Below are 18,684 nucleotides of genomic sequence, written 5' to 3' on the forward strand. Positions count from 1 at the left end.
ACAGCTGCATGGGTAGAAGTTCTAATGAAAAAGGTCTAGGACTATAATTAGTAACAGAACACTGACATAGCACAATCAGTGCTATGCGATTAGGAAAAAAGGATCCCTTAATTTAGTCTTGCCCTTTATTTTTAGTAGTCTTTTGTCTCTGCACTTTTTTGTAGTACAGCATTAGCTGGGGTGGTTTGTCCAGTTTTGAATACCACACTTGGGGTATGAATGGATTGGAGAGGGTATAAAGGAAAGCAAGAAGGATGGTTAGACACCTCTGAAGAGGATTTGTGAGGAGAGTTGGAACTTAATTATTCTTGCCTAATCTAAAGAAGAGAAAACACTGTAGAAGAGGTAGGGAGCCAGGCTGTGCTCAAGAGGATAAAAAGGCTGATGCAGAGATGATCAGAAAAATCTGTTCTCTGTCCCAAGAAGTAACGGACTTAAATTTCAGAAAGAAACACATTAGGGAAACATTTTCTGCAGGTAAGGATAATGAATAAGGAGGGAAATAGCAAAAAGCCTGAAACAGATTACTTGGGGAGGTTGGTTTTTTCACTTTTAAAATTGTTAAAAGTAAGTTACATAATGGTTCTTCAGGAAAGTGCTTTAATTATCAGCTCTTAGGGCAGACGAATAGTTGAGGTTCTTTCTAGCCCTATGATTCTATAAATAAATATTACTGCAAGAAAACAGATGCACATAGAAACTCTTTTTTCTCCCTCATCTTTCTGGAAGTTATGTGCAAGTAAAATCCCTGTGGATTTCTCAATATGCTGTGCTAGGAGCTGTGATCAAACCAGTGCAGGTCTGGAAATCCAGCCTTGCATATAAATGTATGCCACAGCTACTGTACAACTACCCTGTGTAAGTAATTTTTACATAGTCCTAATATTAGAATTACTGCTATTACACATCTCTGCAGTTAATATCTGCATTTGCGTTAAAGGAGTAAGGTAGCCCCATACATGGCAAGATCATATATATATTGACTGGAATGTGGTCATGGATGACTGCACCCTTTTCGGGAAAGACAGGCCAGCCAGGCGTGGTGGTGGAGTTGCTATCTATGTGAGAGAGCAACTACAATGTACTAAATTCTGCCCAGGAGCGGATGAGGAGCGAGTTGAGAGTGTATGGGTCAGAATTAAGGGGCAGGCTGGCAGGGGTGATACTGTTGTAGGTGTCTACTACAGGCCACCAGATCAGGCTGAGGAAGTTGATGAGGCCTTCTATGGGCAGCTGCGAGTGGCCTCACAGTCACAGGCCCTGGTTGTTGTGGGTGATTTTAACTTCCCTGATGTTTGCTGGAAGGACCATTCAGCTAGCCAGCCACAGTCTAGGAGGTTCCTCCAGTGCATTGATGATAACTTCCTCATGCAGATGGTGGAATGGCTGACTAGGAGAGTTGCACTGCTGGATCTCATCCTCACTAACAAGGAGGCAGGGGGATTGGACTAGATGATCTTTTGAGGTCCCTTCCAATCCCAAACATACTGTGATATTATACATATATACACGTGTGTATATATATCTATATCTGTATCTATATCTATATATCAGACTTCATTCTGCTCACTTTTTTTTTTTTTTTGCTATGGTTACTAGAGACGTGATTCTTTTTCAGACTTGTTGATTCATTATTGTCCTTCATCTGCAATGATCTGGTCGAAGCAGTAAAGGTTGAGGGCTGCCTGGGTTGCAGTGACCACGAGATGGTGGATTTCAGCATCTTGTATGGCAGGAACAGAACAGCAAGTAGAATTGCAACCCTGGACTTTAGCAGGGCTAACTTCAGCCTTTTCAAGCAATTGCTAGGGGAAATCCCATGGGCAAGACTGCTTGAAAGAAAAGGGGCTCAAGATAGCTGGATTGCATTCAGAGATTGCTTCTTCCACGCTCAGGATCAGAGCACCCCCACACGTAGGAAGTCAAGGAAGGGAGCCAGGAGGCCTGCGTGGTTGAATAGGGATCAGTTGGGTATGCTCAAGCAGAAGAGGAGAGTTTACAGGTCATGGAAGCAGGGGCTGGCCACTTGGGAGGAATATAAGGCTGCTGTTAGAGGATGTAGGAAGGCAGCTAGGATAGCCAAGGCCTCCTTATAATTACAGCTGGTGAGAAGGGGCAAGGACTGCAAAAAGAACTTTTTCAAATACATAGCAGATAAAACTAATACCAGAGGCAGTGTAGGCCCACTGATGAATGGGGTGGGTGCCCTGGTGGCAGAAGATACAGAGAAGGCAGAATTACTGAATGCCTTCTTTGTGTCTACTCTGCTGGAGGCTGTCAGGGGCAGTCAGCATGGCTTTACCAAGGGTAAGTCGTGCTTGACCAACCTCATAGCCTTTTATGAGAATGTAACAAGGTGGATGGATGATGGCAGAGCGGTGGATGTGGTCTACCTTGACTTCAGTAAAGCCTTTGACACAGTCTCCCACAGCATCCTCACAGCTAAGTTGAGGAGGTGTGGTCTAGACAATAGAGTAGTGAGGTGGGTTGCAAACTGGCTTAAGGAGAGAAGCCAGAGAGTGGTAGTCAATGGTGTGGAGTCTAGTTGGAGGCCAGTATCTAGTGGAGTGCCTCAGGGGTCAGTACTGGGGCCAATATTATTCAATATATTCATTAACAATTTGGACAAGGGAATTGAGTGTACTATCAGCAAGTTTGCTGATGACACTAAGCTGGGAGGAGTGGCTGACACACCAGAAGGCTGTGCTGCCATCCAGAGACCTGGACAGGCTGGAGAGTTGGGCGGGGAATAACCTGATGAAATTTAACAAGGGAAAGTGGAGAGTCCTGCATCTGGGCAGGAACAACCCCAGGTTCCAGTATAGGTTGGGAAATTACATATTAGAGAGCAGTGTAGGGGAAAGGGACCTGGGGGTCCTGGTGGACAACAGGATGACCAGGAGCTAGCACTGTGCCCTTGTGGCCAGGAAGGCCAATGGCATCCTCGGGTGTATTACAAGGGGGGTGGTTAGTAGATCGAGAGAGGTCCTCCTTCCCCTCTACTCTGCCCTGGTGAGACCCCATCTCTAGAATATTGTGTCCAGTTCTGGGCCCCTCAGTTCCAGAAGGACAGGGAACTGCTGGAGAGGGTACAGCGTAGGGCAACAAAGATGATTAAGGGAGTGGAGCACCTCCCTTATGAAGAAAGGCTGAGGGAGCTGGGTCTCTTTAGTTTGGAGAAGAGGAGACTGAGGGGTGACCTAATTAATGTTTATAAATATATAAAGGGTGAGTGCCACGAGGATGGAGCCAGGCTCTTCTCAGTGGCAAACAATGATAGGACAAGGGGTAATGGGATCAAGCTGGAACACAAGAGGTTCCACTTAAATTTGAGAAAAAACTTCTTCTCAGTGAGGGTGACAGAGCCTGGAACAGGCTGCCCAGGGGGGTTGTGGAGTCTCCTTCTCTGGAGACATTCAAAACCCGCCTGGACATGTTCCTGTGCGACCTCACCTAGGCATTCCTGCTCCAGCAGGGGGATTGGACTAGATGATCTTTTGAGGTCCCTTCCAATCCCAAACATACTGTGATACTGTGATATTATATATATATACACGTGTGTATCTATGTATCTATGTATCTATATATCTATATATCTATATCAGACTTCATTCTGCTCACTTGTTTTTTTTTTGCTATGGTTACTAGAGACGTGATTCTTTTTCAGACTTGTTGATTCATTATTGTCCTTCATCTGCAATGATCAAGCACAGAGCTGAGGAACCCTGCCTTCATAATGCAATATTTGTTTTTTATGCGTTATGAAGATATTAAAGGCATTTATATATTATTTTAGAAAAACTTGTCTGCTGTTAGTGCTTGCTTCTACTTTTCTCTGGGTTTTTCCTTGGAATTTTCCATGAGCATTTGTATCCTCCATGGACTCTCCACAAAGCTTTACATCTGAATGCCAGTGGTAGGCATGGTTAGCATGACCACAGGTTATTGATTAATTTCTCATGCTGGAGTCAAATAAGCAGCTTACTGTGTCCCAAATGAGTGGTGTAAAACGTAGTGATGCTGGAGATGAGAAGTAACAGGTTGCAATATACTCCGTGTGTTGCATTCCACATTATAAAATCGTAACAGAATGGCTATCTAAGTGTTTTGAACAGGCACTTTCAGCACTTGCAGTATTCATACAGTGTACATAAAATCACAGAATATCTCTATTTGGAAGCGACCTGTAAGGATCATTGTGTCAAACTCCCTGCTTCTTGCAAGGCTACCTAAAATTAAGCTGTACGACTAAGAGTGTTGTCAAGGTGCTCCTTTAAATCTGACAGGTTTGGTGCCCTGACCACTTCCCTGGGGAGCCTGTTCCAGTGACTGACCAGCCTCTCATTGAAGAACCTTTTCCTAATGTGCAATGTGAACTTCCCCTTGATGCAGCTCAATACCATTTCCTTATGTCCTATAGCTGGTTACCGGAGAGAGAAGATCAGCACTTTTACTTCCACTGTTCCTCTTTTGAGGAAGTCTGTAAGACTTGCAGTGAGGTTACTCCTCAAGCTTCTCTTCTCTAAGCTGAACAAACCAAGTGACCTCAGCTGCTCCTCATGAGTCTTGCCCTTGAGACCTTTCACCATCTTGGTCACTCTCCTCTGTTCACACTCTAAGGGTTTGATGTCCTTCTTATATTGAGGCACCCAAAACTGTTCATGGACCCCAATACCTTCAGTGTTGTCAGTCTGTCTTCTAAAATGGCTATTGCCACTCCAGCTTTTCTTAAATGATGTTGAGATTTGCTCTGTAACTTTTTAAGGCCAGTGTCTCTAGAAACTAATTATACAATAATGTAGCAATCTTGAGTTGTAATTGTGTTTGATTCTGAGGTTAGATCACACTTAAAATACAAATTCTGTTTCATTATGCAGTATTTACAGCAAGTAATAGTTGACACTTGCTACTACCTGTAATTGAATACATGAGGTTGAAAAGCAAGAGGATACTAGTAATTGGTTAGTTGCATGCATTGTCTTGTACTTGACCCCTAAGCCTTGAGAACCTAGCTTCTGCAACTCCATCCTCAACTCAGTTCACTTAACTGATCTTTCTTCATTCTTTTCTTCATTGTTAGAATGAAAATAAGCTTAAGTTATTTCAACTCGCTGCTGCCAAACATCAGCACTTATATCGTCTTGCCATGACTGGTGCTGGCATTGACCGCCATCTGTTCTGCCTTTATGTCGTGTCGAAGTACCTTGCTGTAGATTCTCCTTTCCTTAAGGAAGTAAGTGACTTTTACTGATAACTATTGATTACAGTAAATCATCCTTTACTTAGTGTTTTGTGGTATCTGCTTACGTACTTGTAGAACTCTGGTTTTCTTAAAAAAAAAAAAAAAAAACAAACAACAAACTAAGAGTTTAGCGAGCATGACTGAACATCTGCTGGTATATCACAAGTTAGTTTCATTTTGTTTTATAATAATGCTTTCTGTGAGCTTTATAGTATAATATGCATTGTTAAGGATTGCAAGTATAGTCAGTATTGCAAAAAAATATTGGTTGCTTGTGGTTTTTTTTATGTATTTTCAAGGCAGTACAACAGAGCCTGTGTTCCTCCTCTGAAGAATGTTCTTTTGCAACTGTGACAAAATAACTTTCCTTTAAGTTACTATGAGTTAAAGGAATTATATGTTGCATTTTTTTTTTGTTAATGCACAACATTAATGTCACTCTGTATTACATGACAAATGCTTATTACTTAAAGTAGATTTTAAGGTTGGGTTTTATAAAAGTAATTATATTGCACTTGTTCATGTTTTCTGCTTCCAAACTAACCTATTCGCATTTGTCTGCTTGCCCTCCTAAATGTGAGTAGTGGCTAAGTCAAGAATAAAACAACTTTTTGCAAACTTTCCAGACACGTGTGAATTGTTAGAGATTTTACAAGCTTCTAACTTGATGTAGTATCTTACCGGGATTTGAATATGGTTGTTAACAAGACCTGTTATACAGAATTTACCAGGTTATAGACCAGATTAATCAGTTTTGAAATAGCATTTCTATTGAAAAAACTTCTGTTCTCTTTGAGGAGTTGATATCAGGACCTCATATGGTAATGGTTTGCATATCAGAACAAGCTTAGCTGTTTCTTTTAAGCTTCTTAATTGTTCATTCAATTGAAATTGGAAGTTATCCTTAATATTGCTTTGAGTGCTTTCTAATGTGATCTTGACTAGCTTTTGAGAAAGTTGCATGTTCTTAAACAGTGTATTTTACTTGTTTGAATCTCTTTCATATCTAATAAAGGTTTTGTCAGAGCCTTGGAGGCTGTCAACTAGTCAGACACCACAGCAACACATTGATCTAAAGAAGAACCCTGAGATGTTATCCTGTGGTGGAGGATTTGGACCAGTATGTTTGCTAAGTACCACTTCGAAACAGTTTTATTTTGAATATGCCAGTCAAAAAATTTCAGATCTGTAATATCTTAATGTTTTTTTTCCCATGATGTGGCTGTGTTCAGAAAAATCTGCATCACCTTTTTTTCATATCTACTGCAGTAATGGATTTTTGTTAAGGAAATGCACAGTTATCAAATGTGGTACAGGGGTCCATGGTAGAGAGATCTGAGGAAGTGAGGACTTTTATCACATTACCTGTGTCCAGAGTTTCTGTACATCGGGCTATTATTACAATGATAAATGCCTTATTACTTAAACTAGACTTTAAGATTGGGATTTGTAAAAGTAATTATACTTGACTTGTTCTTTATGTTTCCTGATTAATTAAAAAATGCATTCATGCTTTCCTCCAAATTAAGTTACTCACATTGCTCTGCTTGCCCTCCTATGTCTTGAGTAGTGGCTAAGTCATAGTAAAATAATAATAATAATAATAATAATAATAATAATAATAATACCACATTCTACAGCTTCTGTAGATTTTCAAGAAACTAGTGTATTGTTAGAGATTTTATAAGCTTCTGACTTGCTGTAGTGTAATATCTTACCAGATTTTTATATGCCCATTAATGATAAAAAACATAGTTAAAAAAATCTGTTAAGCAGACTTTATGTGGCTGTAGTCTGGATTAATAATCTTGAAAACAGATTTTTTCGAAAAGCATTGATCTTGAAAGAACAATGAGAGGGATCACAGGACTGTTCTTTGCCACAAAGAAATTAGGATTGACAAGTATAGTGTATTTTGGCTGTTTTGTCAAGCTGGAGGTTGCTTCTTTGGTGGTTTTACTTTACATATTCATATTTCTGAAGCAGCTTTCAGTAGTTCTTGAATTTGGAATGAGTTTAAATTGCAGTATCAAGGAAGCCTATCTATTGCAATACTGCTTGTTAATGAGAAACTGGCTTGCTCCAGCAGATTATGAAGTCAGTACTTAAAAACCCCCAAAAAGGTATGGTCTGGTAATACAATAGGTTTTTGGCTGCATGAATTTCTAACAGTTTTTCCCTTCTGTTTTTACAAATGCTACATTAACTGTTCCCTTGTTACTATTTCTTCATTTCTTTAATTTCCTTCCTTCCTTCCAAGTAACCCTGCATACATTTTCCTTCATCATTTCTTGTATCCTTACAAAAACTGTGCTTTGGTTTGCTGAAGCAGCCCAGAGATTGAGTACCTCAGGCTTTCCATGTATTGTTTGGTTGGTTGGGTTTTTTTAAAAAAACACACAAACAAAAAGTGAAACAAACCACCAAACAAACAAACAAAAACCAACCAACCAACCAAAAACCCAACAAAAACCAACCAACCAAACAAAAAAAACCACAAAAACCCCACCATTCTGTAGAATATAAGAATATAGCTCTGTAGCACTAATGGAGAGAAGACAGGCTGCCTGGCAGCAGAGAGCTTGAAGGTTGTGATCCTTTGATTTAGGAAGGAGAGTGGCAGCAGGATAGTCTGTTTACTAGGCATACTTTAAATATAAGAGCAGACTGAAACTTGAGACAGTTAATGCTGCTAGTGTTGAAATCAGACCAGAGCTCTGCTCATGATATGGGTGTTTAGAATTATATATTTGCTGTAGAGTTGGATGACTTTGGACAAGTTTTCATAATATAAGGCTTGTATACTCCATATTTATGTACTTGTGTGTGTTTACATCTGCAGAGTGATTCAATGAAACAGGATGTTTAGGTATAAAACTGAACTATTTTATTCCTTTCTACTTAAGCAGTGGAACTGTATAGCTGCTTAGGACTAGACCTTGATAGGTCTTTGAACAAGTATTCTATTCAAAATACTAAAGCTGGGAAAAATTACAGACATATATTCAGAAACTATGAATTCTTTGCACTTCATATGAGACTAAAGCTGTTTCCTTAAGTGGAATCAGTCTTCAGAAATTATGTATTAAATGTGGAAACTTAATTTCTGCTTGAGGAGATATTGCAACTAATTTAAAAAACTGCAAAGTAAGAATTGTGTAATTATGTATAAGATAATTTAGGAATGGAAGGAAAAAGTTTAGAACTTGTTTTTCTCTTCTTCCCCTAGGTGGCTGATGATGGTTATGGTGTCTCTTATATTATCTTGGGTGAAAATTCCATCCATTTCCATGTCTCCAGCAAAATATCATGTTCTGACACGGTAAGCGTCTGTCCTTTGCTATGGTTTAATAAATATGTTTTGATATCCGCTTATAAAACTGTTCTACTCATTGTCTAAAAAAAAATTATAGGATTTGCAGCATACAGTTATAATGTGTTTTTTCGTTCTCAACATAGGTTATTTTGTTGGGTATGGTTTTTCTTTTTGTCTCCAATTCTATATATTTAATAGCTTTATGAACCAAGGAAATCATATTCTATTTCACTTATACTTTGAAGCATAAAGAAACTATATGTTCCAAGGTCATATTTACACCAGCTCCAATTCCCTGGAACTCATGAAAAATTACTTATATCTTTCCCATAACAGTAAGATGGGTGTCTCCTGTTTTTTGTTATTACACCTTTGCTATGATTTGTCTCTGGCTGCAGTTGTAAAGACAAAGTAAAATGTGTGTTGCTTATTCTTTAAATCTTCTTGGTTTAAATAATGGTGAAAGAAGCTGGCCCATAAGTTGTAATCTGTGCTTGAGAAACTTAATTAATCAAAAAACTATTAGAATAACACCCATTATTAGAATGTAGTAGATGTCATCTGTTCAATATCCTGATTTTGCAGAGGCCTGCTTTGAGTGAGTTTCAATTCATCTTTCCCCTTTAGATTTCTGTGCCTTCAGTAAACGTGCCAAGTTTGTTCAGCTGAATTAGTTTTCCTCTTTTGACTTGTCTGAGAGATCTTGGTGCCTTTGGTTAATCATTAAAGATTGGGAAACACAACTTTGTTTTTTGACAGTTCAAATTGTTCTTTAGATGCCTGTTAGCTTGTACTTGAAATTTCCCTGTATTTTTTACTTACTAGTCAATTCAAATGTCCATAAAGAAAAGGCAGCATATCTTGTAATGTAGCTAATGCTTTGTATTTGTAATCTTAATTTCTCCCTTGTACTATTCATCTGACACTTAGAATAAACAGAACAAGTTCATGGTTTGTTTGCACTTAGATAATTGTGATTTTTCATTTTCAATGTAATTTCTCAATGGTAAATGATTCAGGATTCTGATAGAAGTCAAATACAAAATATTTTTCTGCTCTTTCAGTACTTCTAGGCCATTAGTCATACACTTTCTCAACATTATTTTGCTTTTCGAGAATTAGCTTTTGCAAAATCCTGTATAAAATCTTAATGCTAAAACACAGCTATTTTAAAGTAACAGAAAGCTATAGATGCTTCTGATTGCAAAGGGACATGATCTCAGTTCTGTTTGTAGTAAAGCAAATGCATAATGAAGAACTCATTAGTCAGTAATACCACAAATGTGGTTTAAATTTTATAGCATTAAAATTTTTGTGGCTTAAATTCCTCATTTTATGGTAAAATCGCCCTGTTTCTGTAAGCTCCAGAATGACCAAATGTTAAAAGGTTCCTTCTTTTGCCTAAAGGAACTTTGGTTTTGTTTTTTGTTTGTTTTTAAAGGATTCTCATCGTTTTGGAAAAAACATCCAAAAAGCAATGGTTGACATCATGGGTTTATTTAATCTTAGTAAAAACTGTACCAAGTGATTTGCCTTTTGGTGCCAAGCAGTCTCCTGTTGTTGGGATGAGAACTCTTCTGAACAGTGAATGTGAGAGCAAGGTTTGTCAAACAGTAGCTGGCAAAGAAACTGAGTCAACATCTTCTTCTTCACCTATGAAAACTTTAGAAGTGTATTAAATGTTTCATTATTTTCTTTTCAATAGTTTGGAAGAGTTTATTTCCACAAAGGATGACTTTAGAAATCTTGTATCTTTCTAGGGATGAAATACAGTATAATTGTATGAAGTCATGTATATTCTAACTCCTGCAGTTTTCTCTTAATTTGTATACACTTGCTCTTTTTTTTTTTTACTTAAAATTAATCTACTTGTATTCCAGAATCAAAGGAAGAAAACAAAATGTTTTAAACTCAAATACTAGAAAAAGTTAGATTTGCTGTGTATTAATAGCAGAATGTTCTTCAATGTATCTGCTGCTTTATGCAATGAATGACAAAACTCGTGGCTGTTTACCTTCATTGGGTTTTGTTGTGGCTTTTTTTAAAAACTCTAATTTCTGTAAAACACACACAAAAAAAATCCATTATATAACCCACCTTGACATACCAAGTTGTAGAAATCTTTTGTTTTTTTCAAACAAACAAACAAACATCATATAGTGCTGCATCAGGTAGCAGAATGTAGCAGGTAGTAAAATTAGCAGGTATCACATTTTTTCTTACTACTTAACAAGCATGTTTGCTGCACCAATGATTTTATTTCCGTAAAAATAAATGGAGCGGTATGCTTGTTCATGCAAGTGCCTTTAAAAAAAGCTCCTAAACCCAGGAAAAAAGCTTATGCTGGGAGTAGGTTTTACATTGTCTTAGTGGCAAAGGAGGTGAAGTAGTAGTAATGTAGACTAGTTTTCAAATGACAAGTTGATGTGGCATAAGTAGATTTAAATGTTGCCATATGGTGGTTAGGTGTAAAGCTATAATTAAATGCTCCCATCTTAAATAGCGAATATCAGTCCCTATGAAATGCAGGAGTAATTTTGTTTCACAGAGTCACAGAATGTTAGGGATTCGAAGGGACCTCAAAATCTAGTCCAATCCCCCTGCCATAGCAGGAACACCTAGATCAGGTTAGTCAGGAATGTGTCCAGCTGGGTTTTGAATATCCCCAGAGGAAGAGACTCTACAGCCTCCCTGGGCAGCCTGTTCCAGTGTTCTGTTACCCTCACTATGAAGAAGTTTCTTCTCGTATTTAGGTAGAACCTCCTATGTCCCTGTTTGCACCTGCTGCCCCTTGTCCTATCATTGGTTGTCAGTGAGAAGAGCCTGGCTCCATCCTTGTGACACTCACCCTTTACATATTTACAAACATTAATGAGGTCACCCTCAGTCTCCTCTTTTGTGAAGCTAAACAGACCCAGCTCCCTCAGCCTTTCCTCAAAAGGGAGATGCTCCGCTTCCTTAATCGTTTCTGTAGTTCTGTGCTGGACTCTCTCCAGCAGTTCCCTGTCCTTCTTGAACTGAGGGGCCCAGAACTGGACACAATATTCCAGATGCGATCTCACCAGCACAGAAGAGAGGGGGAGGAGAACCTCTCTTGACCTACTAACCCTTCTAATACACCCCAGGATGCCATTGGCCTTCTTGGCCACAAGGACACAGTGCTGGCTCCTGGTCATCCTGCTGTCCACCAGGACCCCAGGTCCTTTTCCCCTACACTGTTCTCCAACAGGTCGTTCCCCATCTTATACTGGAACCTGGGGTTGTTTCTACCCAGATGCAATACTCTACACTTTCCCTTGTTATATTTAATTAATTTTTTCCCTGTCCAAATCTCCAGCCTGTCTACGTCTTGCTGGATGGCAGCACAGCCATCTGGTGTGTCAGCCACTCCTCCCATTTCGGTGTCATCAGCAAACTTCCTGACAGTGCACTCTATTCGCTCATCCAAGTCATGGATGAGTGTATTGAATAGGACTGCTCCCAGTACTGACTCTTGAGGGAGTCCATTAGATACAGGCCTCCAACTAGACTCTGCCCTATTGACCACAACTCTCTGGCTTCTTTCCTTCAGCCAGTTCACAGTCCACCTCACTACCCGATCGTCCAGTTTAGCTGCGAGGATGCTGTGGGAGACAGTGTCAAATGCTTTACTGAAATCAAGATAGGCACATCTGCTGCTCTACCATCATCTATCCACCTGGTTATGTCTTCATAAAAGGCTATGAGGTTAGTTATGCATGACTTCCCCTTGGTGAAGCCATGTGGACTGCCCCTAATGACCGTCTTATTGATATGCCTTGAGATGGTGCCAAGGATAAGTTGTTCCATGACCTTTCCAGGGATGGAGGTGAGGCTGACTGGTCTTTAGTTACCCGGAACCTCCTTCTTGCCCTTTTTGAAGACTGGAGTGACATTTGCTTTCCTCCAGTCCTCAGCCACATTTCCATTTCCCACAACTTAGCAAAGACAAGGGAGAGTGGCCTAGCAATGACTTCAGCCAGCTCCCTCAGCACCTGTGGGTGCATCCCATCAGGACCCATGGATTTATGGATGTCCAGACTGCTTAATTAGTCCCTTAACCCAGTCCTCATCAACTGAGGCAAACTCCTCCATTGTCCCAAATTCCTCTGGGGCCTCAGGGGTATAGGGCTCCTCAAGACAGCCTCCAGCAGTGTAGACAGAGACAAAGAAGGCATTCAATAACTCTGCCTTCTCTGTATCTTCTGTCATAAGGGCACCCACCTCATTCATCAGTGGGCCTACATCGCCTGTAGTGTTAGTTTTAACTGCCGTGTATTTGAAGAAGCTCTTTCTGTTGTCCTTGACCCCTCTCGCAAGTTTTAATTCTAAGGAGGCCTTAGCTTTCCTAGTTGCCTCCCTACATACTCTGACAACAGCCTTATATTCTTCCCAAGTGGCCAGCCCCTCCTTCCGTGATCTGTAAACTCTCCTCTTCCACTTGAGTTTGCCCAGCAGTTCCCTGTTTAACCAAGCAGGTCTCTGGGCTCCCTTCCTTGACTTCCTACATGCTGGGATGCTCTGATCTTGAGCTTGGAAGAAGCAGTCCCTGAATGCTAACCAACTGTCTTGGGCCCCTTTACGTTGCCATCCATGACCACATTCCAGTCACGTGAGCTGTCGCACCATGTCTCTGTAATTGCCACTAGTTCATGATCTCCTAACCGAACACAGGTTTCGAACTCCTCCTGCTTATTCCCCATGCTGCACGCATTGGTGTACAGGCATTTCAGGGAGCGAGCTGAACATACTGATTTCACTCTAGGGGTGTGGGAGGCCGCCTGGTCTTCATCAATACTAGAGTGCTGCCCCACAGCACCACCCCATCCCCCTTCAAATCTAGTTTAAAGCTCTGCAAATGAGCCTTGCTAATTCCTGTCCCAACATCCTTTTGCCCCCGTGACATAAACCCTTCCCATGTATAACTGTCTGGACCGGTATCTTACAAAACCAGCTGTTATCAAAGAACCCAAAGCCCTACCTGTAGCGCCAGTTTTGTAGCCAGTCATTTATGGACTGAATTCTTCTACTCCATCCCATGTTGTCACCCAAAAATGGAAGGAGGGAAGAGAAAATAACTTGCGCCATACTCTTTCGCCAGCTGTCCCAAGGCTCTGAAGTCTTTCTTCATTCCCCTCAGACTACAAGGTGCAGCTTCCTCCCCACCTGTCTGGAAGATCATCAGTGGGTAGTAGTCTGTTGAGTGCACCAGGTTGGGGAGTGCCCTGGTGATATCCCTTATCTGGGCTCCAGGTAAACTACACATTTCCCTATGATGAGAGTCAACTCTGCATATTGGGCCCTCTGTCCCTCTCAGAAGTGAATCGCCTACTACAATTACCCTTCTTTCTTATTGGAGGCAGTCTTGAGGTGTGGAGTCAACTGCCTCTTCCTATGTGACCTCACAGGTGGACCTTCAACCACATCCTCACCTACCTCTTCTTCAAGATCCAGGGCTGCAAACCTGTTACAGAGGGGCACCTGGGGAAGCAAAGCAGGTAGAGAGGGGGGTTACCTGTGACGCCAAACTAGAACTTGCTTCCAACCCTCCTCATCTTTTTGGTCCCCCACCTCTGCCTGACAGCAACAGGGCAGGGGCTGTCCCAGGTCTTCCCCCTCTGCTTGACAGAGTGGGGGTCCATCACCTTTTGGGGGTATCTCCCTGGGGTTTTTCTGGTTGTCACGCCAGGGAGTTACTCCACCAGTCAATCTCCTTCTCACAGTCCTTGATGGTCCTCAGTCTCTCAACGTCCTCCTGAAGTTTCACCATCATGCTGAGCAGATGTTCCACCTGCTCACACCTCACGCAGGTGGAATGCCTGCCTCCCTCCCCTGGCAGAAGCAGGCTCTGGCACTCCCTGCAGCCTAGGTGTTAAAACACCCATACATGTATGTTTGAGGTGGGAAACCAAAAAGATCCCAGATACATATTTAAGTAAATGCATGCTTACATAAATCTAGGAACCCTCACAAGACTTGGCCAGAGCCACTCATTCTTTGATTAGGTACGGTGTGTGGAAAAGGACACTTTGAAATAAGCCTTACTGTGGCAGGCAGGCATGGCGCTGATCAAACTACTGCAATGATTTTATAGTGATCTGTTCTGGAGCTGCAGAAATAATGCACTGATTTTTGTTTGTTTGCTTTGTTCTTTAATTGACCACTGACCAATCTCTGCTTAAATTAACATTAGAGCATATTACCTTGTAGGATTTTCTTTAAGAAACCTTAAGTTTAGATTTGACTCTCAGGATTTAGATGTTTCAAGTCTAATTGTAGTTAGTGCAGTTATCAATGCAATTTACATTCTTGGAGAGTATAATTGGCACAGAAAGCTGGTTTTTATTGTAAATGTTTTAAAAATTTTGTGGTGTTAAATGTATTTTTTTTTAATTTGGGATAGATTATAATTCCTAAACAGACAAGATTTTATTTCATTTTCTTTAAAATGTCAGCAGTATGTAAATAAATTCATATGCTTTTTGGATGTAAATCTTTAAAATCCACAGCAAATATAGGTTATTAATAAATAGTTAATATAAATCTTGATGTTCAATATTGTGTACATACAGTAAAACTGCTTGCAGAAATATAACTGAAATGAGATATGAATGCACCTTCTAGTACAGTGTACTTTATAATAAAGTAAAATGTTCACATTCCAGAAAAACTATTAATTTGTTACTAAAACCTTTGGTCACTTATTCTCAATTAGTGATTTAACAACTCAAAGTTAGCGTTGAATAGGTGCTAGAAGTCAGGTTGGATGATAATAAATTGACCTGTTTATTAAATAGCAGTGTAGAAGTGGAATACCTTGAATGTGCGTTTTCCAGATTTCTTATTTCAGCTATTTCATGCCAGAAATTAGGAGAGCATTAAATGCATGTAGAGGCTACCATTGTCCAGGATTAACACTATTCCAAACTAAATATTTTTTTAAGGGTTGGATTTTTTGAGGAACTAAGGAAGTGTGTGCCTGACCCTGAAAACAGTGGTTCTAATTTAGCCTTTGTACCAATCCTTTTATCATATAAAATATATTAATTTAAACTAATTTTCTTTATGTTTTTTTTTTTTAATAACTCTACATCTATGGTTGGTTATTTACATCCAACAATTTGTCTGTATTTTCTACCCTCTTCTGTGACTTCAAATAATAAAATAAAATTTCACAATTACCACTACTTAGTACAATGTTTAATATCTTTTGTATTTTCTTCCCAGGTCCCTTGCTGCTGTTTCTGGACTTGTGAAATCATTGCTATTAGATCCTGTTAGGGGTGGTAGTTGTAGACTTAGTTTATTTTAGCAGTGATTTAGGCATGTCTTGCTAGTTTTAATAGGGAATGTGTTAATGAAAAAATTTTCAGGTTCACTAGAAAGAAGAAACAACATAGGTCCTACTTTAGATGAGCTTTTTCATGAGATCCAAATAACTGCTGGAATGTATCTGTGAAACATTCTGTTTGCAAGCTAGTGCATAGCACTGGTTTGATCTTTACAGTAAATAATCCATGGAATATGAATGGTAAGGCAGTGGAGAGCTAGTTCATGCACAGAAAGTTAACGCTCTTAAAAAGTTAGTTTTATCTGAAGAATACCAGTATCTGAAAAGTCCTTTGAAATCTCATTAAAACAGTTGAAGAGGATTTTTCTTACCCTTTAGAGGTTCATGTGATGTTTTTTGAATTGCTATTTTATTAAAAAACTAAACCAAAAAACAGAACAAACCCACACACACACAAAAAAAACCCCAAACAACAACACACCACCAAATTGTTTTTTGTAATAGACAAAAGTGTTAAGCTTTTTGCTTTTCTGGACGTTGCAGCGTTCACTATATAAAAGAAAACAATGATTACAGCAGTTTCAGTTTCACACTTCATCTCTCAGATACTCATAGTCCCTGGTTGTATTTTAAACATCTCCCACCAAGGCTGGATACTGAAGTTGTAAATTGATATGTTCAATCTGTACAGAAATGCTGTATGGAAACTTCTTAACACAGCAAATACTGATTTATTTGGGGATGTTTTTTCTCCTCTTCCCTTTACCTGTTTTTAAGGGTGGCAAGTGTAAGATGCGTCTTATACTCAGAAGATTTGCTGTAGTTGTGCATGATGCATGGGATTAATCAGGTCTGGCTGAGATTAAATCCTGTTGGGAAGTATTAGAATAAAAAAAATTAGCTGCTAGATTAAACCTTTGAGCAAGGAGGAGAAAGTATGAGGTTTCTTTCTTCTGTTTTGGTTTTCCCTCACTTTCATGGCTGTAGACCAATGTAGGCCAATGGGGTGGAAGCAGAAGGAAAAATCGATTCTGGTTTCTTCTTGGATTAACTGTATGGTGCGAGGGCGAAAACTCATGGACTCCACACAATCCAATATGAATTCAAATGAAGCCATTTATTACAGAAACAAGCCTCCTTATATATGCAGTTATTTCCTGATCACACGTCCACGCTCCAAGCATGCATTAGCTGATTGGATATTGTCCATGTTCACGAGCTGTCCACGCGCCTGAGATTCACTGCTGTTTTTCAGCCTTCGGGCTGGCCTTGAGATTCCTTTGGCTGGTTCAGAAATAAATCTCTATCTAATAGAAACCCATCCACACAACAACCTCAAGAAAATCCCTCAAATCTCCCACAGTATGGCACTTCATGGATGAAGGGTACTTTGAAATTATTTCGGGTATTTTTTGTTGCTGTGGGGTTTTTTTAAACACACAATTTCCTAAAAATGAAGACATTAATATATAAATTTAAAAGTTAAGGTTCATTTCTGCTTTCAAGGAAACCTGTCTTAAATGGCCATAGGTAGTGGTACATTTTCTAAACTCTGAAATCTTTATGGCACTGGGGTGACAATTCCAAGACTTACATAGTGAGTTGTAAGGGCTCTAAGACCAGAAGCTGGAAGCCAGCTGTTTTCACAGAATCACAGAATGGTTGAGGTTGGAAAGGATGGCGGGAGGTCATCTGGCCCAACCAGATGGTTGCCCAATACCATGTCCAGATGGCTTTTTGAGTACCTCTAAGGACAGGGTCTCCACAGTCTCCCTGTGCAACCTGTGCCAGTGCTTGGTCACCCACGCAGTGAAGAAGTGTTCCCTGATGTTCTGAGAGAGACTCCTGTGTTTCAGTTTGTGCCCATTGCCTCTTGCTCTGTCACCAGGCACCACAGGAAAGAGCTTGGCTCTGTCTTCTTTGCACCCTGTCTTCTTTGCACCCTCCCTTCATCTCCAGGCTAACTAGTCCCAGCTCTCTCAGCCTTTCCTTATAGGAGAGATAGTCCAGCCCTTAATCATCTTCGTAGCTCTTTTGGACCCTCATCGGTATGTCCCTTTCGCACTGGGGAGCCCAGAACTGGAGACAGTACTCCAGGTGCAGCCTTACCAGTGGCGAGTAGCACTCTTCTACATGGATTACTCAGTATCAGGGTCCTAGTTAATTTTTCACTCCTTGTAATGCGAGCTAATTTCCAAGGGAAGTTATACTTTAAATACAAAACAAACAAAAAAATCCCCATAGCCCCCAGCCAAATCCGCAGGCTGTGTGTAGGCACACTGCTGCTTCCGTGAACGGAAGCCCTCGGCCCTCCCAGCTGGTGGTGGGAGCGGGGGGAAGCTGGAAGCCGCGCTCTGGCGCATGTTTAGCCTCAGTTAGCGGTCTGTCGCGAGGTTCCCCCCACTCCCTGGAGGGCGGACGCTAGCTATGGAGGAAGGTGAATTGCCCAGGGAAAGCGGCAGAAACGTGCCCTCTACTGAGGGCCCGGGTTGGAGGTGGGGCTTATCCATTTCCCTTCTGCCTTGGAAACTGGCATTGTGATGCGGAGTGAGGGGGGAGGGCAGCTAGAACTTCTGGGCAGGGCTGGTTTCCCTACCCTACCCTACCCTACCCTGCCCTGCCCTGCCCTGCCCTGCCCTGCCCTGCCCTGCCCTGCCCTGTCAGTATGAACCAGTTGACAGTCTGTCCATGACTATGGAGAATCGGATATTGCTTGATATAAGATCAGTAATAGACAGTGGGCTTGTAACTGAAGTATTTAGTCAAAATAGCCCTGTTAGTTCTGAAAACTTTAATCTGGAAACTGCAGTAATTAAT

The 18,684-nt window shown here is 40.6% G+C and overlaps 1 protein-coding gene across 13 annotated transcripts in view; it reads left to right on the forward strand.

Moving 5' to 3' along the window:
• The window catches only part of CPT1A (carnitine palmitoyltransferase 1A), a 54,928-nt gene extending 38,427 nt beyond the window's left edge, over window positions 1-16,501 (forward strand). For 8 of the 13 annotated variants that reach the window (XM_082059388.1, XM_082059386.1, XM_082059383.1 and 5 more), the window contains exons 17-20: window positions 5,081-5,233; window positions 6,258-6,362; window positions 8,472-8,564; window positions 12,130-15,763. In XM_082059388.1, coding sequence (XP_081915514.1) covers window positions 5,081-5,233; window positions 6,258-6,362; window positions 8,472-8,564; window positions 12,130-12,273 — 495 coding nt within the window. In that variant the 3' untranslated portion in view covers window positions 12,274-15,763. Of the gene's footprint in view, window positions 1-5,080; window positions 5,234-6,257; window positions 6,363-8,471; window positions 8,565-9,185; window positions 9,970-9,999; window positions 10,578-12,129; window positions 15,764-15,803 lie in introns of those variants that run through there. The other 5 variants (XR_014184714.1, XR_014184715.1, XM_082059393.1 and 2 more) reach the window with 5 other exon arrangements.
• Window positions 16,502-18,684: the final 2,183 nt, after the last annotated feature.

This window comes from Streptopelia decaocto (genome assembly GCF_964273445.1).
Source record: "Streptopelia decaocto genome assembly, chromosome: 7".
In the NCBI taxonomy this organism is placed as follows: Eukaryota; Metazoa; Chordata; class Aves; order Columbiformes; family Columbidae; genus Streptopelia; species Streptopelia decaocto.